Below are 26,370 nucleotides of genomic sequence, written 5' to 3' on the forward strand. Positions count from 1 at the left end.
TCTTGCCTCTTTTAATTTAAAGCCGCTCTCCCTCGTCCTATCACTACCAGACCATGTAAGAAGTCAGTCCCACTCCTGCTTGTAAGCTCCCTTCAAGTGCTGGAAGGCTGCAATGCCGTCTCCCCGGAGCATTCTCTTCTCCAAGCTGAAAAAGCCCAACTCTCTCAACCTCTCTTTATAGGAGAGGTGCTCCAACCCCCTGATCATCTTCATAGCTCTCCTCTGGACCTGCTCCACCAGCTCCACAGCCCTCCTGTGCTGGGGGCCCCGGCCTGGACACAGTACTCCAGATGGGGCCAATAGGCCTGATGGCCCTCTGCTCAACAAACAGCTGTGAAGGAGGTGGACATACAAATCCATTTCCCTAAGCAGCTCAATAATCCCTTTTTCATCACTGACAGTCCAGCACCCCTATCCCTGGCACAGACCGGTCCCATGCTTGCACAGAATTAAAAGAACACCTTAAACATGGCAGCCCTGCTCACTGTAGGTTACAAGGTCAGCCACTACCTCTGTGTGCTGAAGCAGCCTAAAGCTGTGCTGTGTGGCCAGCTAGTGCTCTGCCAGGGAGTGCACACAGATGGAAGGACATAGGAGGAGTCATCCAGATGTGGGTTAGTACTCCACTCCAGCACAAAGGATACTGTGACGCACACAGGTCAACAGTTCCCCCTCCATCAAAGGGCCCTCCATCCCTATTGCTGCTTTAGCAATTCAGTGGGTCCCAAACAGCCTCCCCTCTGAGACAGCGAGATCTCAGCTCTGGCCCTGGGACTAAGCAGCTGGCAGAGACATCTAATGGCTTGGCATGGCCACCTCTGGCCCACCCTACTCTCACATGAACCTGGGCAGGACGTGCTCACCAGGGCCATAAGTTTCAGCCCCTCCAGCAGCTTGCAGTTCCTGTTCTTCAGGCGATGTGCCTCATCAATGACCACGCAGCGCCACTGGATCTTCTTCAGCTCTGGGCAGTCGGCAAGGATCATCTCAAAGGTGGTGATAACCACCTGGAACTTGAAGATCCCAGGGAGAGGGTTGCCCTACAGAGACATAAACCATATGCAGTGCTTGACTCCTGCAGGGCAGCAGAACACTGTCACACATCCTGTAGGTCCACAGAAGCCAGCTACCACAACGATGTTAGCATCTAAATCCTACTTGGGATTCTCCCACATTCACCTCCCTCAAGCAATGGGCAGGTTCCTGCAAGCCTCCATGCTGGCTGCAGACCGCATGTCTCCAAACCAGGCACCGCTTCAAGACAAAAAATCAGGCCTAGACAAGAGCTGCGGCTGGGACTCAGCTGTATTTTCCCCTTTCTGCTTGAATTGGGTCTTTTCTTTGCTTATACACAGTGCACCCTGAGCCCATGCCACCAAAGGGGTCTTAAAAGACCACCATAAGCCCCATGTGCAACTCAGTGCTCCCCAGTAAAGGAAGTCAGAACTGGAGGACACATCCTGGGAGTGTTGTGTGCATCAGTCACCTGTGTGTCCCTGTACACCATCTCATACTGCTGGATCATCTGCCGGCTGATCTGGCTGCCGTGGTACACGATGGCATTCATCTCTGTCCAGGTGCGAAACTCCCTCTCCCAGTTAGTGATGGTGGAGAGGGGGGCGATGATGAGGAAAGGGCCATGGATGCCCATCAGGAAGATTTCTGAGAGGAAGGTGATTGACTGGATTGTCTTCCCCAGCCCCATCTCATCAGCCAGGATGCAGTTCTTCCTGCAGATATGGGCAAGGACAGGTTAATGTGGCCCTCAGGGGCAGGAACCACCCTGTCACTAGCCCTTCAATGCGATGTCAGGCATGTCACCTCCATGCACACCTGACTCCGTGGTGTAGGGGACATCAGGTCAGTGGCCCAAACTGGTCTGGGTAAGCCAGACCATCCAACCTCTTCCAGATGATGGACTCGAAGTTAGTGTGAAAGAAGCTGCCTTTTGGGTGCACTCTAGCTTGTGAGCAACACCTGCTGATGCTGAGAACATGTATGCTTCTGCATTCCTGCCACAAAAATGGGTCATCAGAAGCCTGACCAATACCAAAAATCAGCTGTACTTTAGACCCATAGCTAAGCCCATACTATCACCACAGAGAAACATTCCCAAAGACTCAGTTGCAAGGCTAACACAAACACAGCTGCTGTGGCCACTGCCCATCAGCTCCAGCACTGGCAGCTCTCAGCAGCTGCTGTCAGGCCCCTGCTTATCAACTCTGCACCCACAAAGGCATGTGCCAGCGCCCCTCATGGGAGCCCAGCGTTCCAGCCCCTCCTCACCTGTTATACCAGTTAAAGAGCAGCCAGTTCATTCCTTCCAGCTGATACTCCCGCAGCTGGTTGCTATTCTTATACTCTCGGGACTTCTCCAGTTTCTGCCAGGACTCAGATGCTGGGCGCTCCTAGGCAAGAATGCAGGAGCAAGATTCATGAAGAGGAAAAGGCAAATGTCCAGTGTGGCCAGCCCCTGATTTTGGGACTGTGCACCAGGACAATGCTTCAAAACAGTCATTCAGCAGATTCACAGAGAGGTCTTGGCCTCTGGATCCCACCCGTAAATCTCACTAGCTAACACCTCCAGAGGGGAGGATACTGGGCTTGCACTGAAGCAGCGGGGACAAGAAGGTGACCACTGTTGGACCCTGGGAAAACACCAACAACCCCTTCCTGCCCAGGGCAGCAGTTGCCAGCTGGGTACGTTACCTCTGGGTACGTTACCATGTGCTTGATTTCTGGAGGGATTTGGAGGGCTTCAAACTCTTTAATCTTCCCTGGGTCGACATCCTCCTCCAGCTCCCAGGTGCTCTCCTCATAGGGCAGCGAGCACCACTTCACCAGGTAGTGAGTCACCTCCTGCAGCACATAGAGAACCCTGTAGACCTTGTAGACCAGTGCAGGGCTCACGGCTGCTCAGCCCCACGGCACAGGCACAGGCTGCAATTGAGACTGAGTCACTGCAATGCTCAGTGGCCCTTGTATTACCCCGGTGCCGGGGGGACCCCAGAAGTAGCGTTTGAGTTGTGCAAAGCTGGAAAGGCAAGTTGATGAGAGATGACATGCGATGCGTGTGCTGGATCCAGCCCTCCTGCTGAACCTCCCTCCCTCTCTGGGGTAGGTGAGTGATGCAGCCACTTACCTCTCCGGTGTCAGGGTCCTTTGTGTGAGCCACCTCCAGAATTCGATCTACCTCCACATAGTCCGGGTTAAACAAATCCTCATCAGGCTGTGACAGCAAAAGCAGAGGTAAGTTCACGGTGATTTGAGGGTTAAACAGATGGTGGGCATGAGAAAACAACTGTGGGACATCTGTCCCCAGCACATTGCTTGCTGTGCACGGCGCACCAAGTGCCTATGGACACAGGTACGTGACATCTGTCTCTGGGCAGGGAGGATGCAGAAGCCCTGCAGAAGGCAAAGGCCTCACTCGAGCAGCTGCTGGCCCTGTGCTGCCCTTGCTGGGAGGCAGAACTGTCTGCTCTAGCCCATCTGGCCCCGAGGCACAAAGACTTGAGCTGTGTGCTCCAGCTTACATAAAGCATCCGGAGCTGTGACTGCCACAGACCAGAACCACACATAGCACTACCTGGGTCTCTGCAGCCGACTCCTCACAGACCCCAATTCCCCTACAAGGGATGGCACCTTGTTCCCTCCGTCTCTCTATTCTTCCCCACTTTCAACTCAGCAGACACCAGCAGCAACTGCTCAGAAGGCAAGGGCTTACTCTCATGCCAGGAAAGCCTGGGGAGGAGTGGGCTTTAGTTGTCCTTGGAGAGAGGTGTCTAGGGCTTGGGAATGAGAAAAAATAGGCTTCTGTGCTCACAGCTCCCCAAGCAAAGCTTAGTCACAGGAAAGAGTAGTTGCTCTTTATTAAACTGTCAGTGGAACAATGCATCCAACATATGCTGTTTCTTTGCATCCTGGGATAGTCCCAAACAGACTCAGGAGTGAGAAATTTGACACACTCCCCTGGGTTTGCAATTACATCCATGGAGAAACGTTCATAGCCTACCAGCCCAGTTTACAGTTCTAAGGGACAGTTCGAGGAGATCCAACAGCTATCTTTGGAACAGCAAGATAAATGATAGAACACCTTCCATATTAAACAAGATTAATCTGCTTATATAGCAAAGGAGGCAGCAGTGGCCCTACGTCCAGGTATTTATAGGTCTCTCTCTCCTCCACTCCACCACGAGCATCTCCATTCCACTACAAGCAGGCACATTCCCCAGATGAACACAGAAAGCACCATCAGCACTATGTGTTGCCTTCCTTCCCATTCAGCAATGCTTCCAGGGTTGCCAGTGTCTAGCAAGGGCCATATGTCACCCTGCCCATACCTCCTCTGGTGACACTAGGGGTGTTCAGGGCACTGTCATGGCTTGCTCAGCCACAGCTCTGGCCCAGCTGTGCCAAGTAAGGCAATGGCTGCCTGCTGCACTCAGCTCTCACCTCTGTAAAAATATGTTTCATCTGAGCCTGTTTGTTTCGGAAGCGTTTTATCTTCTGGGATATCCTGGGGTCCTTCTCCAGCTCCTCCAGAGTTGCCCACTTACAGTGCAGGTAAGAGCTGCAGAGGGAAAAAAATTAAAAAAAATGTGACTAAAGAGGCACTGAGGCAATGATCCTATCCACCACACAAACAAGCAAGGAGCTCCCAGAGACTCACAGAACACCCAGATCATGCCTCACCACATGGGGCCCCAGACCAGAGAAAGCCATGGAAAAGACTGAGCACTGCAGCTGCGGTGGCTGCCCCACTTCCCACAGCGTGGGCCTGGCTCAGGAGGGCAGCAGCAGCAAGGTCAGAGCTGCAACTGGGGCTGAGACAGAGGTGAGAGCACACCGACCACACTCCTGCACATGGAGTGTGCGCCACTGCAGCACAGAGCACAACACTGCACGTACAAGTTCCTGTACTTGACATAGAACTCCTCCATCTCGAACGTCAGGCCTCCGGGATGAGTCTGAAACCAAGGGAAGGAAAGTTAGTGGCGCCCAGACCCTGTGCAGAACACGGAGGGGGGCATCCCCAGCCATGGGCCCCAGGCAGGCTGAGTCCCACAGACAGCAATGATGGCCAAGCATGGCATGGTGCCTGCTCCAAGGCTCAGTGGCCCGGTGGAGCACAGTGCAAGATCACCCTTGAGGATGAGGGACTCAAACACCCGGGGACCGGTCCAGGTCTGACTCCTCTCCAGAGGCTTCCTGGTGCCCAGGGCAGGAGAAGAACCACACTGATTCCCAGCCCAAAGAGGTGATGGTCTGGGCATGCCCCACCAGCACCTTGCAAGGCACAGGTGCAGGGAATAGCACAGAAACATGGACTGCTGCTACATCTCCTGTGCCTGATGCACAAAGACAGCCAGGAATCCTCCCTCCCCTGCCCAGGGACCTCCAGTCCCATTGGCATCTTTGCCACTCACCTCCTTCTGCACCATCCTGGAGGCAAGGATTTTCTCGATGATATTGGCATCATCCTCTGGAGGCTCCTGGGGACAGTGGAAGGAGAGCAAACAGCTGTTTTCCCAGCTTGGTCTTTGGCATCACTCTGCCACAGAGCAGTTGCTTTTCCTCTGAAAGCTCACTAGCCCAGAAAAGCAGCAGAAGCTTGAGAGCTTCTCTTCCGAGACTCATGGAGGGAAGGTGCTCCCTCCATCATTGCCACCTGCCCATGGTCACAGTACATGCAAGGGGACAGGATCAGGAGGGACTTTGGGCCTACTGTGAGGAAATCCCCCCCTGAGGCTGCAGAGACCTTCTGATGGCCACCAATGGCACCCACTCCACAAACTTGTGCTGGAAGCGGTCCTAGAACCATCCTGCTCCCAGCCCCGAGATCATAGGCACAAAAAAAGCGGGGAGCCTGAGGCCCTCCTGGTGATGCTCTGTGGCACAGGATCCAGGGAGGAAAGCCACAAGCTCAGGCCATGGGGAGAGCAGCTCTGGGGCCTCAGGGCTCTCTTCTTGTCCGGCTGGGTCAGTCATGGTACCAGGAGCAGCTATGGCCAGGCCTGGCCAAGCCTGCTGGCAAGAGCCCAGAGCAGGTCCTCAGCTCAGCCTGGCTGTGATGCCTGCCCTTCACAGCTCACACTGTGGCACACTGGGCACACTGAGTTGGGTGTCCAAGACTAAATGCAATGAGAAGCAGGCTTGAAGCACAGACACCTGACACAGGCAATCCATTCCCAATAGCTGTTTTGAAAATCTCACTTGAAGAGTTCACTGGTGGGAGCCTAGCAAGGACCTGGCCCCAGGCAGCCACTGAAGGAAAGGGCAACACGTCCTGAGGGTGCATGGCAGCCCTCCAGACAGGGCTGGGGGCACCAGGCCAGGTCTTACTGGCTCAGCAACAGGTCTGGCTAATATCCACAAGAAAGCCTTGATAAAAGGGACTAGAGAGGGACACAAGAACACGAGCAGAAAAATTAGCAACCGTTATTAATATCTGGCAGCTTTGTCAGTGACCACAGAAAGGCAGTGAGCTGCAGGCATCTGGTGCACAGGCCAGCAGGAACAAGGAACAAGATCAGTGCGCAGAGGAAGAAGGGCAGTGAGCTTCAAACCATGGCGACTCCAGTTGGTCCCTGCCATGCTGCCCATGCCCCTGCCACACTGCCCAGCAGAGCAGGTTTGTGACAGGTGTCAAGCTGGGCATCTCTACAATCAGAAGGACTGATGAAGAGTGGCAATGTGTGCAGAAAGTGATGACCTGGCACCCACAAAACCTTTGGTGCTCAGCCAAAATACTGGGTTAATTCCAAGGGCAAGAGCTACAGAGACAGGAGACAAAGGTGGGCACAGGCAGTGGGGTGGTCATGCATTCAGGGACACCTCCAGCTACAGGACATGTCCCACGGGCCTTACTCTCCCAGCAGGAGGAGGTAGGTTGGACCTTTCCTATTCTTCTGTGCACGGAGACCTCCTGCTGGCACACTCCTAAATGTACACTGCTGCCTCATCCTTGTACAGGGATCCTAACACTTCCTCGAATCCCACAGTGACACTCTTGGCACACCATGACATGCAGGAAGCCCCACCAGCACAGTTCCACCTCCAGCCCTACCTCTGCCTGCCATGCCAGAGTGGAGGCGGAGAGTGCAGAGGTTCGCCCAGCTCCCAGCACAGCTATCGTCTCGCCATCATCATCCACCACCTTGAAATCCAGGTCCTCATTGTACTTCCTCCTCTTCACCTGCCGGCCAGAGCGGCGTTTCTGTGCATGGGATGCAAGAGGTAGTCATGGGGAGACAGGCAGCCCAGGTACCTCCCCTTCCTGGTGTGGGGATGGGAGCCTGAGGAGAGAGAGCCCCAGGGCTGCCTGATCCCCAGTCCATTGATCCCCTGCACAGATGGGGTGGTGGTGGTGGGAAAGAACAGGCCAGCATGGGAGGTAAGCCCCTGCACTGCTGCCACAGGTAGAGCAGCTGCCATCAGTCCTGTGCGAGGTCTCCACCGGTGCCTTGGAGCAGAGCACCTTGCCTGTGCTGCACTGCTGGCCCCGAAGCCATACGCAGCAGAGTCCTGCAGAGACGCTCACCAGCCTCCCTATGCCACCCTGGGGAGGGGCACTGCCAGCAGGCACAGAGGACAGTGCCCAGCTCTTTTCCCACTAGGATGTAGCCAGGATTTCCCCAGCCAGCCAAGGGTTTTGGCCATACCTGGCTGTCAGCTGACTCCGCAGACTCCTCAGGGCTCTGCACTGATGTGCTCAGAAGATCCTGATCCAAATCCAAGCTGTCTACTGGGATCTCATTTTTCCTCTTCCCTTTCTTCTTCTTCTCTACGGGGGTGGGCCCCTGCTCCTTGCTGCCAGGACAGACCAACAGTTAGACCTTCCTCCTTAGTGCCAGGACAGACTGATGGTCAGACACTGCTCTGGGGTCCTGGGCGGAGCCAGCAGGCACCTGCACCGGGCTCTGCTCCAGGCTCCTCTTCCCTCCTCTCCCAAGGGTAGCACAGGGCTCCCAGGGCCTCCCCCAGCACTGGGCGTATCAGCACAGCACAGCCAGTGATGATGGCAGTTTGTACCTTCTCTCTGACCACCATCAGGTGTTTCCAGCTGATTCCAGCACACCAGAACTGCGCGGCCTGGCGTGGGGCAGATGGAGGCTGGGGACTCCCCCTGACGTGGGGTGCAGCACCACACGGGTTGCTGGAGATGGGGTTCAGCTGCCAGCCTGCACAGCTCCTGGGGCCTGGGAGCCAGGCTGAATGCTGTGATAGAGGTGGGGTAAGGAGCCAGGAGAAGCCAGGCCAGCACCTCCCCACCCAGCTGGGGGGCACAGTCATCCTTACCCACTGCAACAAACACTGCTAAGGGAAAGATTTCCAGGAGCTGGTGCCTGTCCCCAGGCTGAGCAAGAAGCCAGGGAACAGAGCTGCCTACTGCTCTTGCCAGCAGCCCCTCCACATCCAAGACTTGCACAGCTGCAGAGAACAATCGGTTTCAAAGCCCTGCTGAGGTTTTGTCCCCGTTTCGTGAGATAATCATGCTTGTCTGGGGCAAGAAAAAGCCACACAGTTAAAAATCAGCTGTTCAGGCCAAATTTGACCTGGCTGTGTAGTAGCAGTTCAATTAGAGGCCCTGAAAATGCACGGAGAGCACTGCTTCCACCTGAGCAATAACTCCAGAGATATTGATTTGCAAGTCACAATTAACAACTGCTCCATTCATGAGACAGTAGTTGGCTGTGATTAGAAATAATTTAGAAGAAATTATGCCACCATTATCTGCCACTTAGAGGACTCCCAGCAATCATTCCCTTCTAATGGAGCGCCCGCCCCACCAGTCGCCTGCTTGGCATAGAGCTCTCGCACTGGTGCCCCACGTCCCCAGCCCTCTCCGCGGTTGGGAGCAGGCTCTCCATTCCGCCTCGGGGTGTCTGCAGCCAGCACCTGTTCCTGCTTAAGGTGGGTTCATTCGCTGGCTGCTGAGCCAAAGGCCAAGGCAACCATCCAAGAGGCTCATAACAGGCCCTGCCTCGCCTTCTGCAGCAGGGACAGCGGCCCCCAGACTGCAGCTGGCATGACCCCACCACATCTCCTTGCCTGGCCAACCAGGCTGCTGCCACAGCAGGCAGGTCACGCTGTCGCAGGCTGCCTCTAGCACTGTGTGAAGGCACTGCTGGCAACCAAGGGACCTGTCAGGTGGCAGCAGGCTCTTGGACAACAGCTGGACCCCGGCCTCCAAGGTCTGCTCTTTCCCAAGCTTCCCCTCCGCTGGCCTGGACCCCAAGGTTCCACCACTGGGTGCATGTGTGTAAACCACCCACACGGCAGTTTCTTATGGGCACAGCAGAGGCGGCACTAGAAAAGGCTGCCAGCTGCATCCTTCACCTCTGGCAAAGGTTGAAACAAGCTGCCTTTGAGGCCTCCAGTTCAGCCTCCTGCCAGGAAAGGCCACAGCAGCCCTGTGAGCCGGGCACGAGGCCAGGCTGGGCTTGGCGCCAAGGTGCGGGCTCCGGGAGAGCAGCGTGCTCACCCATCCTGCAGGACACGGTGACCACACCGCCTGGCTGGCCCACGGGCCACACAGAGCAAACAGAAATCCCGATTTTTGGAAACAGGGAGGGTTAAGAGCAGGCGCTGACCCTGCAGGTGCTCTGAGTCTGAGACTGCAGTTTGTGCTTCCTAGGAACAGGATGATCCTTCTGGGCACTGAATGCTGCCTCTGCACATGCCTCATCCTTCTCTTCTCCACTCTGCTCCAGCCCTGCTCCCTAGGACCAGCCTCCCTGCTCTCTGCTCTCGGGCACTCTCTGCTTGACCTGTCATCCACATCTCACCAGCCCACGACACGGGGCCAGGCATTCCTTGTGCGGAGAGCACTGGGCTCGAGGAAGAGCAGAAGCCACAGCACTGTGCAGCTCAGCTGTGGGTGCTCCACCAGGGGCAGAGCGCAGCTCTCACCTGTTGAGCTCCCCACCAGCCTGCTGTGGGAGCTGTGTCAGCCACTTGAGCCCCGGATATGGACGCCCTGGCACAGCTTCTCCTCCAGCCACAAGTGAGCTACAAAGGAGCTACGGCCCCTGGGGCAGGGAAGATCTGGGGCTCCATCCCATCCTGCATGCAGACAACCATGGCAGGAGGGAAGCAGGTGGGGGATGCAGTGGACACTGGGAAGCCTGTTCTGGTGACTGTTTCCAGGAAAATTCCTTCAAGAAGCTCTACCAAACTGATGTCTTCCAATAAAGAAAGGTTTTGATGAAAAAATCCGAGCTGGATCCTGTACTAATCTCATTTCTGGCACAAATACATTAATCCTATGGGTTATTTACAGCACACGAGGAGGGCCCGGCTCCAATCAATAAGCCTGCCTTATACAGGACTCTCCAAAAACATTGCGAGTCCTTGACAGTAAATCAAATGATGCCAGTTGAGACCTGCTCTGCTATCTGCACACATTCCCAATTAAAAAGAAATCAGAGCTCCTCTTCTGGCCAATGATGTTAATTAATAGGATGAGGAATTACCAGAGGCAGTGGTGTTCAGCTGTGCAGCATGAGGGAGCCCTCAGGCCTCCCAGCCACAGCTCTGCTACAAGCCATGGCCACTGTGGGGGCAGCTCCATCCCCAGGGCGCACCCCACACCAGCCCCTGGAGCCCACAGCCCCTGCCAGGCACCAAGCCCAGGTCACAGCAGCACCCACCTGCTCTTCCTGGGCCTTGTTCTGGGGCCAGGCTCAGAACCGCTCTTCCTGTCTTTAGGCTCCTTGGGAGCTTTGGGCTCCCGAGGCTTCCGGGGCTTCTTGGCTACCTCCCTCTGCTTGGGCTCCTTCTGCTTCTTGGGCTCCTTGGCCTTTTTAGGCTCTTTTGGTTCTTTAGGCTCTCTTCTCCTCTTTGGTTTCACCTCCACAGTTGCTTTTTCTCCTCCTTCCTGCTCTCCCAGATCCTTTTTCTTCCGTTTCTTCTTCACCCCCGTGCCCACGGCCCCAGTGTCCTGCATCCCGTTCTGGGCACTTGGCCGTCGCAGCAGAGCCCCGTCGGGCTGCTCCTCGGGGCACTGACACTGCCCACCTGCGTCTGTGGCCGTGGCCTGGTGTGACTCCTGCTCTTCACTGCTGGCCAAGGGGCCCTGTGCCTTGCACTCCCAGGTGTCCGAGGCATCCGACATTGGGGAGTGGCTCAGAACTTTTAAGCTGGGTGGCTGCAGAGAGAACAGAAAGGAATTGTGTGAAGCAAATGCCACAGATAGAAGCAGCAGTTATTTGCAGAGGTGATGCTGGGCTACAGACCCAGCAAAGCTTTCCATGCCAGCGTGCTATGTGAGCCATGCCCCTCAACGTGCAGGGGACCTGCTGGCCACCCCACGCAGACAGCTCCATGGGCAGGAGCCCCAGTCCTGCTTGACAGCGGCACAGCAGGACAGGCCACGGATCTCAGCCTGGCACCTCTCCTGCATCCCCAAGCACAGCCCTGATTTGGCCGCACCCCGCGGACCCTGACCCTACAGAGACCCTGAGCCCACGCACCAGGCCCAAGGCCTCCTGGCACCCCACATCCTCCTGCCCCGTGCCAGGACAGCTGCTTCCTGAGGGCAGGACCCATCCTGAAGCAGTCTCTGGCAGCCCTGGGACTTCCAGTCTCATCCAGCTCCTTGGGTATTCCAGAGCTGCTGGGGCTTGTAAATATTTACATCCCATAGGCTGAGGCTGGAACCCATTCACAGCGGTCCAAGCACAGAGCACTCTGCGCACTCACTTCTAATTCAGATTAGCAGAAGCACTGTGTGACACAGAGCAGCCCTGCCAGGCTGCCCCGCCACTGGGCAGCACAGCACTGATACCCACGTGGCACTGTGCTCCCAGGCAGCTGAGAAACTTTTTTATTGCAAGGAGAAACACTGCACTACAGGTGCTGCCTCCAAGCCCAGGGACTGAGCAACAGGGTCATTCTCAGCCGCAGCCTTTGCACCTCTCAGACGTTGCAGGCTGCCCAAGCTGGGGATCAGCTGGAACAATGTACTGGATTAGCTACAAAGCGTGCAGACCCCATGAGAATGGATCTCCTTCTGCTTTTCCACTGAAAAACAGCCAAGCACGGGTACCAGATAAGAGAGCCAGCCTCCAGCATCCCGGCATGGCAGGAGGGCGAGCTGCTCCTGAGCCAAACTCAGTCCCACACTGAACTACGATGGCTGGGCATGGGCAATGGGTTCCTCTCATGCATCAGCTCTTCCCAGAAAGCCATCACTCCATGCCGTCTGCCTGAGCAGCGGGACATCCACACATGGCCACAGGCTGCAGGGCATCCTGTACCTCTCACACTGCACAGAAGTCTTGGAGAGGAGCACACGTGCTCCAGGCACTGTTGCTCACTGAGCATGAGCACACTGCTTTGGTGTCAGCACGTGGAGACATCCCAGCCTGCCGCAAAGGGTGCTGTGACAGGAAGGCAAGAGCTTCACAGAAACAAACAGCAAAAAGTCAAAAATCTCTGAGAAGGAGAGCACAAGGCAGGAATCCTTCTCCTGCTCCATTGCCCCGGGCTGCCAGCAGCTGCTCCAGCTCCAAGCACCACCAGAGCCCCAGGCAGTGCTGTGGGCTGTATGCCCCAAGGCCAGCGCTGGCCACAGGGCACCCCGCAGGCAGCTGTCACCAGAGCCTGCCAGGTGGGTCACAGCAGAGCTCTGGGAGCAGCCAGCAGTACACATCTGCCACCAGAACAGCCCGAAGCTGCTGCGCAGTGAGAGGGCCACAACCAGCAGCCTTAGGACCGAGCAACATATGGCTCACACAGGCAGCAGCAGAACACAGGGACACCAAAACCAGGCACCTTCAGATAGGCTGGATAAGGGCTGCCAGCCCAGACACCCTGCTGCACCCACAGCAATGATTTGGTCTGCCTCAAGGGCGGAACGCTGCTGCACTGCCATGAGGCTGCGGCACACTCCTGCTGCCCACCTGCGCTGTGCTTGCTGCCATTTGCAGTTGGTTTGTTGCAACGGGGAGAGCAAGGGACAGGCTCTTCCTGCTTCCTTTGATAAGGTTCAGCTTATCCTGGCTTCTTCCCAGCAAAAGCCAAGAGGAAAAGCCTGGGAAAGCAGTGCAGGTGCTGTCTGTGCTCCTTCATGGCTTCAGAGTGTGCCTGCAGCTCACCTGGCATAGTCCTGCCAGCCCTCTGCAGCCCCACAGCCCTTTGTAACCACAGGCTCCACGCGCCCGGCAGCATTCTGTGCTACCAACTGGTAAGATGTGGGAAAAGACAAGCTCATTTTGTTTGAACCCTGCTGCCCTCCTGCGTGGCTTCTGGTTCTCAAGGGGTGAATACAAGAGTCTCCTCGCTGCCCTCTCTGCCCCGTTCCCTGCTTGCCCCTCTCTTCCCCCGCAGAGCTCCCTGCTCAGCTCTGGCACAGGTGCCCCCCTCTCTGTGGACACCAGCTGCTCCATCTCTCAACTACTTGCCTGGGCTGGCAGCAGGAAAGTACTCGGCATCAAAGATGGACCATGGAGCAGCAGAAGGGTACAGCTCTGTTCTCTCTCTCTTTGCAAACCACTGCAGGCAGAGCAAAACCCTCTTAGTGCTTTACAACCTCCTCCAGGAGCAAGAACAGCCCCAAAAGAATGAATGCACATAAACAGGAGGGAGAGTGACTCTTCACAGGAGCAGACAGCATAACAGGGAACGAGTTTAAACTGAAAGAGGGGAGATTCAGGTCAGGGATGCGAGGAAGTTCTTTACCCAGAGGCAGCATGGCCCCAGCACTGCTGCCCAGAGCTGTGGGTGCCCCAGCCCTGCAGGTGTCCGAGGCCACGGCTGGGCCCTGGGCAACCCGAGCTGGGGGGGCACCCAGCCCACAGCAGGTGTGGGGCTGTGGGGGCCTTTCCATCCCAGCCGTGCTGGGATGCTATGATATGGTGGTACCCCTACGTGTTACTTGGCAAGATTTTTCTTCAGCTCTCCCAACTCTGCCTCCATCTCACCACTTCACATACCCGCAGCAGGAGGACCACGCACCAGAACAGCACTCCACACACACTGCTCCTGTGCTGCCCTGTGAAAGCCAAGTGCTCTCCTACACACGGATCCTCTTCTTTAACCCGTCATTCGTACACAGAAGGCCTCCTGTCAGAAGACTGCACATCTCCTTTAACAGCACCTGGCGAGGAACACGCTCAGCAGCAGCACAGACTCTGTGTGCAACATAGTGGTGCACTCACCTCATCCTTACCATAAACCCACAGCCACGGCTGGGCCCTGGGCAGCTTGAACTGGTGTTGGGCAGCCAGCCCATGGCAGGCTGGGGCCTGTGAGGGCCCTTCTCATCCAGCCACGCTGGGATTCTATGATTTCTTCTGAGGTTCAGTGGCTGTGGCAGCCCCATCCATCCCTGGGCAGCGTTCCCAGCTGTGTCCTGCTCCCTGGGCACCAAGGGCGCTGCTTACTTTCTGCCACGTTAGCTGTAATTTAAGGCAAGCCCTATGCACACGCCACCGGGGACGGCCATGCCCCTGCCCCGGCACCGCTGCCACGCAGCCGTTCTCCACCCACAGACCCTTAAAGGCGTTGTGGTCTCGAGATATTTGAAAAAGAACCTATTATTAGATTTCATGCTTTTAGCAAGCAACTCTTTAAAATATTTTTAGCCCTGCCTTGTTATGGGTTTATTTTAAATTCCCAGTATGTATCCCTTTCCTCACTCCAACTTTTTTAATTAAAGCAAAAACATCTTTTTACACTCAGCAGCCTTCCACACGTCTTCTCGTGTACATGTGTGACCAGGAGAGCTTTGCTGCTTCCTCCTGGGGGATTCTGGAGGGGAAGGGAGAAGTACAGAGCTCCCCCCACCTGGCACCCCTCCCCCTCCCCCTCTCCTGTTTCCCTGCACCAGGTTTATCCTTAGGACTGTTCCTTTGAATTCTCTCTCAATTGTTTTTTTTTGTTTTTATTGGTGAGGACTGTAATGATTCGACACTTTCAGAATACACTTCTATGTATAGTTTGGACACATTTTTAATTTCCAGCGGAACCTTCCACAAATCACTTTTGGTAGAGGGAAGTCCCCCAGCAGCTGCATGCAGTCTTCTCCCACGTGTCGAACTACTGACAAAGTCGGGAGCAAGTAAGTGCTTAAAGCCCTTACAGCTTTTTGGGGGGTAACGGAGAGCACTCATAATTGCATGACCCCATAAGAGGGCAAAGCTGAGTTCAAGATGGGCCTTAAGGGTGCGTTTCCTTAACTTGAAATTGGTTTATTTCATTAGGAGTCACAGCCTGACTTGACTTTGCCGCTTTTATTCAGGACTTGAGGGAAACCAGCACGGCAGAGGGGCAGCAGTGGGGCTGCCCACAGCCCAGTGCCATGAGGACCGGCAAGGGGGCACGGCTGGGGGGGCACAGCTGGTACGTGCCCACTGCCAGCCCAGCACCTGCACAGGGGGCAGCTCCGGGCTGGGCCGCTCCTCATGCACAGCCCCAAGGGAGGCGGTGGTGGGCACCCAGCAGCGCAGACTGCCCAGCCGTTCTCCTGTGCACCACCCACAGCTCCCTTGGTTAGATGGCACCCACACAGCGTGCTCCTGCAGGGCATGGGACTGCAGCCAGCAGCAGTGGCTGTGCCACATGTTGTCCTTTGCTTCCAGTGTCCTGCAAGCTCTACCACCATTCAACGCCCTTCTGCTGCAGCCTCCGGCAGCAGGATGCCTGGGGACACCCGCCAGGCCTGGCTCATACCTCACAGAGACCTGTCCTACACAGGGAGCCTCAGCAGGGACCATGACAAAAGGGTCCACCAACAGGTTTCCTAACGCAGAGCCCAACATCCAGGGGCCAACCTTTGCCCCTACCAGCTGCCTCTCCCTGCAGTACCAACGTTACCCAGCCAGTGGGCCCCATCCCCAGCTCTGTCTGCCTGTCCCCATGGCCGGTCACAGGGTACCAGAGGGATGCAGAAGGCAGTCTTTCCCACATGCAGTATTTCCACAGGCTGTCAAGCCACCCTCACTGGCAGCTGCAGTCCCGCCGGCAGCACAGCACGGGCTGGTGCATCCTCTCATCAGCTGTCCACACCCCTTTTCCCAGCTCTTAATGCAATGCAGCAGAAGCTAAAAATACCCAAGTGCCACCCTCCGTCATGTCTCCGAGCAGGCTCCGCAGCCAGCACGGGATGGGCGTGACGGAGGTAGAGGCTGGCTCCATTCCCAAGGCGCTCCGTGAGCCACAGCCCTCAGCTGGGGAGCTCTGCCCTGGGGCACAGCCAGCAATGCAATGTGCACAGGGAGGCAGGAACCACGGGCCCTGCAGAGAACCATGTGCAGCAGCGGGGTAAGCACCCCAGGGTGGGGACTGTGGGGGCCGGCAGGAGGAACAGGGCACCCCCACCGCTCCCCACTCACCTGAGGGAATGCCAGGAGCCCAGGGACACAGCTTGGGACTGAGCCACAAACGCCCACAGGGTGCCCCAGCCCCTGCACGAGGTCCTGCTGCTGTCAGGTGAGCTCTGTTTATGGCCCTTGACACAGTCTGCAGTAGGGGAAACACCAAAGTTCACGTTTCAATAAAACAGACCCATAACACTCAGGGAAAAGCAGTGAGTACTGGAAGCAAAGGCAAAGCGGAGCCTCCAGGCTGTGTTCCCCACAGTCCCGGGCTGTTCCCACCTGCCCCCACAGCCTCACCTGCACGCCCAGGCTCAAACCAGAGGAGCTCCCAGGGCAGGCAGGAGCCAGGGACACATGCTGCTCTGCTCCAACAGCACAAGCAGGACGGGGCCATTTCCACGGCAGCTGTAGAGATTTACAGGCACCATGGGATAATCCCATTTTAGTTCAGTATTTCTCACATTACTCAACAAGTCAGAGCTTGGCAGAAATTAGTAGGAGCAGTGCCCTGCTAATGTGGCAGAAAGTAAGCAGCGCCCTTGGTGCCCAGGGAGCAGGACACAGCCAGGGATGGATGGGGCTGCCACAGCCACTGAACCTCAGAGGAAATCATAGAATCCCAGCGTGGCTGGGTGAGAAGGGCCCTCACAGGCCCCAGCCAGAACCCCTGCCATGGGCTGGCTGCCCAATGCCAGTTCAAGCTGCCCAGGGCCAAGTCACGACCTTGGGCACCTCCAGGGATGGGGCATCCCCAAATTCTCTGGGTAGCAGTGCCAGGGCCTCACCACCTCTGGGTAAAGAATCTTCTCCTCACATCTGAACTAAATCTACCCTCTTTTATTAAAGCCACCCCCTTGTCCTATCACTATCAGACCGTGTAAACAGGAGGGAGACCAGCTTTTCATGAGCTCCCTTCAAGCACCGGAAGGCCGCACGGAGGTCTCCCCAGAGCCCTCTCCTCTCCAGCAGAACACCCCTGGCTCCCTCGACCTGTCTCCACAGCAGAAGTGCTCCAGCCCCCTGAGCATCTTTGTGTCCTCCTATGGACACACTCCAGCAGCTCTGTGTCCTTGTGCTGGCGACCCCAGGGCTGGATGCAGTGCTGCAGGTGTGAGTCCCCAGCCTGATGCTTCTCCTGCTCTACCAGCGGACAAGGTGTCCCGGCACGTCCCATCACCAGTCATGAGGGAAGTGACCAGTTTCACAAGTTAGTCACAGCCTGGTGACAAACCCCCTGGAATTCTGAGCACTGCTAGGGAAGAAGAATCATGCCAACATAGGCCCTGAATGCCAAGCAGGGCCCCTCAGCTGGTGCTGTCCTGGGGCACTGCCTGGGCCGCCAGGCCTGCCGGGAGCACATCCAGAACCCAACTCAAAGGAAGCCAACAGCTCTCCCAGCATCTGTCACTAACACAAAGGGTGCCAGCACTCTGCCAGCCCCTGCAGTGCCCCACGGTCCCATGGGCCTGAACAGCCACCTGCAGGGTGACAGCCCAGCTGAGATCCCACAGGTGAGCAGCTGGCAGCTTCCTCCCATACACAGAGCTCACCCTGGCAGCTGTCAGTGCTGCCCCGGCCTCTCAGGAAAGGGGACATCCCCACACAGTTCTTGCAGAGCTGATGACCCTGGGAACGCTGCAGCGCACTCCGTGACACGCTGTAAGGAATGTCCCACGCTGCTGCTGGTTCAGAGAGCACACAAGATGGACAGCTCGACCCTACATCATCTTCCTCGTGCTAGTTTGCCTTTATCACCCTCCCAGACTTGATCTGCAGGGACAGTTGTACAAAGCACTGACAACTGAGCTATTTAAAAACCTCCAAATGTGGGAGGAGGATGGTTTTGCTGTGCTCAAACCCCACATCATTTCAGCAATCCCATTTACAGAGCAGCCAAAGCTGCTACACAAGTGTGGGAATCTTCTACCTGGGCAGACAGGTCTCACACAGGTGTGTCCCAAGGCCCCGTCTGGCAGCAGAGCCCAGGCCTGCTGTGCTCCCACCCTCAGCTTGAGGCTGGCTCTGCCTCCTCGCAGCATCTTTAGGACATGCAGTTATTAAACTCCTTACCATACCAGCTGACTGCACACACTCCTTCCTTCACGTATCACAATCTCGTATCATGGCCACATAGCTTTTCCAAATCCTTCCCCATTCCTCCTCCCTGCCAACACGACACAGCCACAAAGCGTTGCCCTAAGTGGCACCGAGCACTGCTCCACAGCAGGAACAGCACCAGTTTGTGCTCTCCAGCAGATTCATCCCTAAGCTCCGTGTTCAGCTTTGTGGTTTCCCATCAAAGCAGCACGGCACAAATCAGCTCAGGGCAGAGTGGGCTGTTTTATAGCCCCAGCCATATTTCAATCCCGTCGGCAGTCTGCACATGTGTAACAGGTCCCTTCCCCCTTCCCAGAGCAACAATGGCCAGGTTTTCCTGTGCATGCAGTTAATACAAAGACCACTGGCTCATAAATCTCCACTGGGACCAGCAGGTAGTTGCAATCTGATGCAGCAATTCGGAAATGGCAGCTTGGTGGGATGGGATTATTTCTGAGCAAGGGAAGATTTGCTGGCCAAGCTCTTGCAGCATCGCAGATGTGCTGGTCCCCAGCCTCCCCAGCAGTGTCAGCCCCAGAGCATTACGTTATTAGCAGCAATCACAGCAAACATGCATTTCTGTAACATAAGCACGATGAGATTCAAACAAGAGCCAGAACTAGTAACTCTGGGGGAAAGAAAGGCTGCTTCTACACAGGGACCAGGACCAAATCAAGAGCATTTCCATTACTGAACACAAATCCTACTGTGTCCAATCACCCAAGTAAGATTTATCCACTCCAGGCTGCAGCTCTGGTCAAATTTCAGCATCCTGAGCTGTGGCCCTCACTGGAAATGCAGTGACCCCCCTCTGCCCCCTTCCCACCGCACATCCACTGCAACAACACAGCACAAGCTCCCAGTGCCTCGGAGCTGAGTTAGGAGAAGGAGAGAGGGTCACAAACCTGTTTGTCTTTTTTCTGTATTTTCATTATCATCAAATCTGGGATGAATGTTACTTCTGTAAGACAGAATACAACAAAAAATTGACAATAAAAAGACCAGTGAACCCAACACACTCAAACCTTCCACCTCACCCCCCCAAGTGGCCATGCAAACCCCAGACCCACTCAGAGCAATAAGGCTGCAGCAGTGAAATGTGGCCACACAACCCCGTGCAACTCAGTGCTACCCAAACCGAGCTTCACGCTCACAGTCTCAGCACAAAGTGGAGCACCTGAGCCTTGCAGAATTGCCCTCCAGCCCACCACTGCCCAAACCCCACATTAGGACCTGGGAGACCTGCCAGATGCTGCCAGCCCTGCAGCAGCAAAGGGAAGCAGCAAATCAACCAGCTGTGCCAAGCTGCGATGACAGGAGTGAGATATCTGCAGAAAGGATACAGGAGTCCAGCATGCCCAGAGGCGAGGGCTACCCCTGTGCTCCCACGGCCAGGGACAGGCAGGAAGCACACCTGGACTCGGAACTGTTCGCCATAGGGAGAGTCAAAGAGAAACAGCGTAGTTTCAGCCCCACGCCCTGCCCAATGCAGCCTTACCATGGTGATCCAACAGAGCTGTCAGGCCTTGCCGGAGCCCCCACTCCAGCAGACACTTCCCAAAGGCCAGCAGGTCTCTGCTCCCACAGTACCAAGAATGGGAGCCAGGGAGCCCAGACGCATTTGAGACACAAATCCAACAAACACGTGTCTCATTTCCCTCCCATATCATGCAAACCCCATTCCATGCAGCATGGCACAAGGGCTCACCACAGACCACTGATCCTTCCTTCCCCCATGCCGAGCGTCCCTGCCCAGCACAGGCTCTAAGCTGGGAACAGACATTACCAAAACCCAGAGCCACTGCTCCCCTCTGATCTCCTGGGCCTCTTCTCAGAGCAAGAGCCCAATGTGAGGAGCACCTGAGGGGACCGATCCTGTGTGGTGATACTGGTCCTTCCCGGCCTCCACAGCTCACCCCTGCCACACACCAGGGAGAAGAGCCAAAGGCTTCCAATTCCCATCCTGGCTATCTGGCAAAAACCAGGCCAGCATGTCCCATGGGAAGGCCAAGCTTGGTGGAAGTAAAGGCATCCAAGTGCCACCAGCTGAGCAGGGATGATTTTGACAACATCTGGATGGGATGGCACAGAACTTCTCCTTGCCTTACAGCCAAGTCTGCCAGTCCCATCTGTCTGACAAGACATGGCCCAGAAGGCCCAGAGGTCAGGGAGCTCACACAGGCTAGGCAGACATGCACAGCTGCCCACAAAGGCTCAGGCAAGAAGTATCAGGCTCAGCAGCCGCTGCAGCTCAGAACAATCCTGCCAGGCTCCAGTAGAGAGCAGCCCCAGCCCAAGAGTTTGCTCAGAGCAAGAAATGGCTAAAATCTGGGTTTGGTTCCACTTTCAGAGGCCTCTGGGCTGCAGGAGGCTCCCAGGCTCTCAGATGACCCTTCCTCACCATCAGACTGTGCCCCTCCAGCTCCCTCCAGGTCCCCAGGCTGGAGATGCTCTTAGCCCTGGCTCTGCTTTCCAGCCTCTCGTTCACAGATTTTTTTCCGAGGTAGCCCAGAAGATGGATCTTGGGCTCTCCAACTCTTGAAGGCACTAGTACTCTCTTCCTGCTCTTCATGTTCTTTGATTCAAATAAAACAAACATGATACATTATGGATCAGACACACTCAGCGTCCCACGTCCCAGCACGATCACCACTTTCTATTCAGCTTCTTTTTGACACAGGCGGTGCCAGCAGCTGAATAGGAGGGCAGGGGGATGCCAGGAGGTGCTGTGCAAGATGCCCACAGAACCAGCGGCCGCTCCAGAGCCCCACTGTGGGCTACCAGGCCCCACTGCTAACGGCCCTGCTGGCCTCCCACCCATCCGGCCTCTCTCCTGCAGCTGCTGCTCCTCCAGCACCATCCCAGCACCGCCTGGGGCTGCCTGTTCCTGATGTCTCATTTCCCCAGGGAGCAGGCACAGACTCTGCTGCCTGCACAACATGCACACAAAGTGCCCATAAGCAGCTTTTCCCAAGGAAAAGTTAGCACCAAAAAGCACTCCTGCAGCTCACTGCAGCATGGCAGGATACAGGCAGCCCCAGCCCCAGAGGGCTGCAGGAGGCATGGCAGCAGCACAGCCCCATGCTAGACAAGCCACGGCCAGCAGTACTGGCACACAGCAACAGCCAGCTAGTGCCTGGCCTGTCGCTGGCAGGCTCTGAATGAGGACGGGGACAGGAGGGGACAAGCGAAGAGGTTCAAGAGGGGACACTGGAGGATGTTTCCCTGTGACCAATGTTGTGAAGCACGTGGGGCTCTTCTTGGCACACACCTTGGCAGGGAGACAAGGCAGGAGCTGTCCCCACAGGCCACAGGACAGAGCTGCACCGACCAAGTCCAAGTTGTACTCAGGAGCAGTCCTAAGCCCCAGACGCAGGTCTGCTATGCCCTGTTCTTGATTCCAGCGGATACCCAGCGCCAGCCCTACAATACACCCAGCTGATTTCCACAGCACCAAAACCAGTGCAAGCATCTGTCTTGGAAAATCAAAGCTGAGATGTTCGTTAGTCCCAGAGGATACAGCTTTAACAGAGATATCAGCTTTGACAAAGAGCAAAGCCCTTCCAGCACAAGGAAAAACCCAGCCAAGTCACTGCCAGCATCAGCAGAGGTGCTTGGTCTCCTGACACTCAGAGCTGCCCACTCGGCTGTCCCCTTGGGTCCTCACAGGGCCCTGCAGCGCCAGGCATGATGTGCTCCTGGCTTTGGGAGCTGGCCCTTGACCAGAGCCATGACGGCCACGCGTGAATCCAAACACCAGAGAGCTGCTGTTGACACACATTCCTAATGCTCCTGATAACAAAAGACTTAAATTCAAAGGCTTAAATGCATATAATGAGGGTGATTTAGCTCTGGGGCATGCACACTTCGTGGTGAGATCCCCATGCACCCAGTGCTGTAATAAACAAGTGTCAGCTGTCTAAACTGTCATTTGGTTTGGAGAGCTTTCTTGGTTATGGTTTTTAGTAACAGTCCCATGAATCTGCCATCACTGGCCAGGGGGAGGGAAGGGCCATGTCTGTCTGTGTGCGGCCTCGTGCTCTGAAGTTTCTGCTGCCCAAGCACCTGGCCTGGCCTTGGAGCTTCACCACCTGCCAAGGAGCACCACCATGCTGGCATGTGGATGTATACACTTCAAGCCCCATTTAGCTAGCCATTTCCACGCTAATTAAGTATTTGCAGATTAAAGAGAAACTCTAATCTCAAAAGAGGCAGCCCAATTTTCTAAATGAGCTTATGGTTTTCATATGGAGATCAACATGTTCTCACTACTCATCTAAGTGCTCCAGGCTGCTAGACTCAGCTTTATTGCCACCATCACTAACGGGAGTTTTCACTCTGCGCTGGAGTTTTCCTGCCTTTTGAACCCAATAGGAGTGGCACGGGTCCCACACTGGTGCTGCCAGCCAGCACGGCGTGCCCACCCCAGGACAGGCAGCTCCTGCTGCACAGCAGGTCCCGCCGGGCGCTGTGCCCACGTGCTGCCAGGCACTCGGGAGCTGTCCGGTTGCATCTGAAGCAAGCAGCAAAGCGGTGCCCAGAGCTGCGCTGTCCCTCTATGCAAGCAGACCATCTCGCTATGGCATGGCCTCTACAAAGCATCTGCTGCTAGCAGTGACGTTCGTGGTTACACAATTTGGGGCACATCAGGTTACCAGCATCTTCCCTGGAATTTATTTTTTTTGTTTTGCAAGAGCACAACATCTCTTACACCACTGACACCACATCATGCCTGGACTTTCTGGCATGCCTGCCTGTGCCTCGCCAAGAGCTGAAGCATTTGTGCACAAGCCAGAAACACGATCAGCAGTTTCCACATCTGAGCCAACACCACCCCAGGACCAAGCAGCAGTCGCGCGCTCTTCCCCTCTCTGGGCTCCTTGCATGAGTGGCTGGGCTCTGTTCTGCAGCTGAAGGACTCACTTTCACAGTTTCACAAGCTCCGAGCATCCTGCAGACAAGCAGAGTGCTCTGACCACCAGATCTACCAGGACAAACCTATCGTGGCTCGTACGAGGAGCAAGCACCTCTCTGCTCGGTGCACACAGCTCCACCAGAGCACGTCCCTGCACAGCAGTGCCCCTCTGTTTTTCCTTAGAAATAGGAGAACAGATTTTCAAGATGAGTGTCAGGGAGAAAAGGAGTGTTGAAAATGAGCTGATTGCAAAGGCACAGGGAACAGAGGTGGCCCAGACTTGTAAACCTGAAGACAAATCTTCCCTGCTCCAAAACTCACTGCATTTTGCATAGCTATTGAAGAACTCTGAAAATGCATTTCAGAAACACCCCAGGCAGGTCTAGGGAAGGAAGCAACAGCCGTAACAGGGTGAGGCCGCAGGCTAGTCCCTGTCAGCCTGCATACGCACAGTGCTTACAGGGCACCCGGGCTGCCGCCTGCAAGGCACAGAGCCTTGGCCGTGACACATCGTGCAGCATCAAAGCAGTGTGCTGACACATCTGTGCTACCATAGTCAGAGAAAAACAATGTTAGGAGACCATAGCAGGCACGGAGAGGCTGTGAACTAGGACCAGCACCAACATGGGTAGCAGCAGAAGGGAACCCCGGGACTGGCTAGGACAAAGCCAAAGCCACTGCTGGGGCCGGCGTCAGGATTGCACCTGATGGACAGACAGATTGTCATTGCCTATGTCCCACTGCATGTCAGGAGAGGAGGATCCGGGCACAACAGCCAAAGCACCTTCCAAAACTTTCTACCACACAATGTCTCCACACCACAGCATCCAGGTTCCCACTTGCTGAACACCACCTGCTGAAAGCCTAGCACCAAGGAAACAAAACACACACGTGTGCACTCACCCCCAAGTGCAATCTGCAACCAAAGCACAGGCTGGGCAATGCACTCCATTCATACATGCAGCTGCAACGTGACCTGATGTCAGGTTAGGAGATGCACACTGCTGCATCCAGACTGCAGAAGGAGAACAAGAAGCACCTGGGCAAAGCAGAGCTGCGATGTTCCGGAGCAGCAGGTACAGCTCCTGTACTCAGCAGCATCCAGCATCTATCCCTGTGTGCAGCAGAAAAGGTGTCAACAAAAACCCAAGCACTCCTGGAAGTAGGAGCTGTGCTCTGGAGCTCCCATCACACCATAACAGCTCCCATGGTCGCTCTGTGCTGCCGCCCTCAGGGAGCTCCTACCTCAGCCCCGCGGTGCTCCACAAGCCAGCCACCACATGCCAGGCAGGGGTTCCACAGCTCCACAGGCAATGCATCCTTTCTGGCTCCTACAGCAGCTCTGAAGCAGGGAAACAAAGCACAAGCTTGTTCGAGGAGACATGTAACACAAGCTCGATTGGTAGGAGCCGTGTGGAATTACCCTGGGCACAGCTCTGGCATCACCCTGTGCCAAGCTGGTCAGCAGTGCCACACCACAGAGCCAGAAGGAGCCATGGGCTCCAGCTCCCAGCACCACACTGCGTATCTGGAGCTGCACTGAGAGCAAGGCCGGCCACAAGCCAGAGAGGTCTGAAGCTGAAAATGATGAGGCACGAGGCCTTTCTGCACTCAGACCTCCACAGCAAAACTCTGCTCGTGATGAGCAATTTCAGTGTGCGTTTGCTGCTTACAGGAGTTGGTGAGGCTGTCTGAAAACAAGTAGGCAAATTTGGGAGGGCTCAGTGCTGTTTCTTTGTCCCAGGGAGAGACGGTGCTTCTGCGCAGGATGCCTCGGCGTCAGAACAAGCAGCCCTTCAGGGCCCCCCTCACTGCCAAATGGATCTCAGTTCAAACATATTTTGGAGCAGCTTCAAAGTCAGCATCCAAAGCAGTCCCCCCATTTCATGGAATGAGCACATTTTTAGTCTGGTTTTGAAACTTAAAGGACAACAAACTCCCAAGGAATGTTCTCTAGTAAGAATTTCATTTACGTACCACATTGCTACGGTCTGCAGCCACAACAAGCAGCATTTTTCTGCTGCGTTGGTCTGCCGGGAAGCTGAGTGCTGCATTGGGCTGCAGAAGTCCAGAGGCAGCACAGCAGCACACAAAGCTCCAACGGCACTGCGCGTTACCCCACAGCCCTGCTTCCAGCATGGAAGGTGCTTCATTTCACCGCAGAAGAATGAGTAATTTCTGATACTCATCACCTCACATGACAGCGAGCTCAGAGGCTGCTCCAGCGAGGTCTGCACAGAGGCTGCACAACGCCTGCTCCAGTGCAGCTCCTGTGGGCAGGTGGGATGCAGCACAGCTGGGACGTGGCTCATGGGGCAGCACCTCACTGCGCCCAGCCGCTGCCTCCTACAATGGCTCCATCAGCTATGGGGATTGCCCCAGGGCTGCCTTCACCTTTCCGCAAACTTTGCCAGGTAAGAGGACAGCAATCAAGGCAGGCAGTGCTCCCAGCACGGGCAGGCAGGAGGGACTGCTTTCAGCTCACCACTCTCTTCCATGGTCTTGCTTGCCCTAAGAAAATGAACCCGTTTCAAAAAGAGGCTTGCTTTTTTGAAACCATTTTCCAGCACACCTAGGATGCTGCAGTTTCACCCAAGGAAAACAAAATATTCAACCCTTCGCCCATCCCCTTCCCCCCAGCACCCACCCTGCCCTCCCAGAGTGCCTGCAGTGCACCCAGCCACAGGCAGCGCCAGCTTTGCACCCGTACCCCTCACTGCTCTGCAACCTGCCCCTGGCTCCTCTGCCATAAAACCTGCATAGGTCACCTCTAACAGCCACATGAGAGCTCTAAAACTGCTTTACATGCTGCAAAATCCATCACACCCATGAAGCTGTTGACATTCTTTACAGCCACATGTGATGCCAGCTCAGGAGCTTCTTCCTCGCTCAGTGGCACCAGCTGCAGCCCGGGCAGAGCCTCTCCCCAGGTGATCACAGGATGTCTGCGGAAGCTCTCAAAAGCCCCAAAATGCTTCAGCGAAGGTGGCATGAGCACTGACAGGTGAACTGCTGCTGCAGTACGGCAGAAGC

General features: G+C 55.7%; 1 protein-coding gene across 8 annotated transcripts in view; it reads right to left on the reverse strand.

Annotated features, from left to right (window-relative positions):
- The window catches only part of CHD6 (chromodomain helicase DNA binding protein 6), a 58,238-nt gene extending 32,282 nt beyond the window's left edge, over nucleotides 1-25,956 (reverse strand). For 3 of the 8 annotated variants that reach the window (XM_021416968.1, XM_021416964.1, XM_021416963.1), the window contains exons 1-12: nucleotides 19,328-19,383; nucleotides 10,656-11,152; nucleotides 7,665-7,812; nucleotides 7,070-7,219; nucleotides 5,430-5,495; nucleotides 4,912-4,970; nucleotides 4,456-4,573; nucleotides 3,143-3,229; nucleotides 2,725-2,859; nucleotides 2,287-2,408; nucleotides 1,487-1,730; nucleotides 864-1,040 (exon numbers count right to left, since the gene is read on the reverse strand). In XM_021416968.1, coding sequence (XP_021272643.1) covers nucleotides 864-1,040; nucleotides 1,487-1,730; nucleotides 2,287-2,408; nucleotides 2,725-2,859; nucleotides 3,143-3,229; nucleotides 4,456-4,573; nucleotides 4,912-4,970; nucleotides 5,430-5,495; nucleotides 7,070-7,219; nucleotides 7,665-7,812; nucleotides 10,656-11,152; nucleotides 19,328-19,360 — 1,836 coding nt within the window. In that variant the 5' untranslated portion in view covers nucleotides 19,361-19,383. Of the gene's footprint in view, nucleotides 1-863; nucleotides 1,041-1,486; nucleotides 1,731-2,286; nucleotides 2,409-2,709; nucleotides 2,860-3,142; nucleotides 3,230-4,455; nucleotides 4,574-4,911; nucleotides 4,971-5,429; nucleotides 5,496-7,069; nucleotides 7,220-7,664; nucleotides 7,813-10,655; nucleotides 11,153-19,327; nucleotides 19,384-24,582 lie in introns of those variants that run through there. The other 5 variants (XM_021416960.1, XM_021416962.1, XM_021416966.1 and 2 more) reach the window with 3 other exon arrangements.

This window comes from Numida meleagris, chromosome 19, assembly GCF_002078875.1.
Source record: "Numida meleagris isolate 19003 breed g44 Domestic line chromosome 19, NumMel1.0, whole genome shotgun sequence".
In the NCBI taxonomy this organism is placed as follows: Eukaryota; Metazoa; Chordata; class Aves; order Galliformes; family Numididae; genus Numida; species Numida meleagris.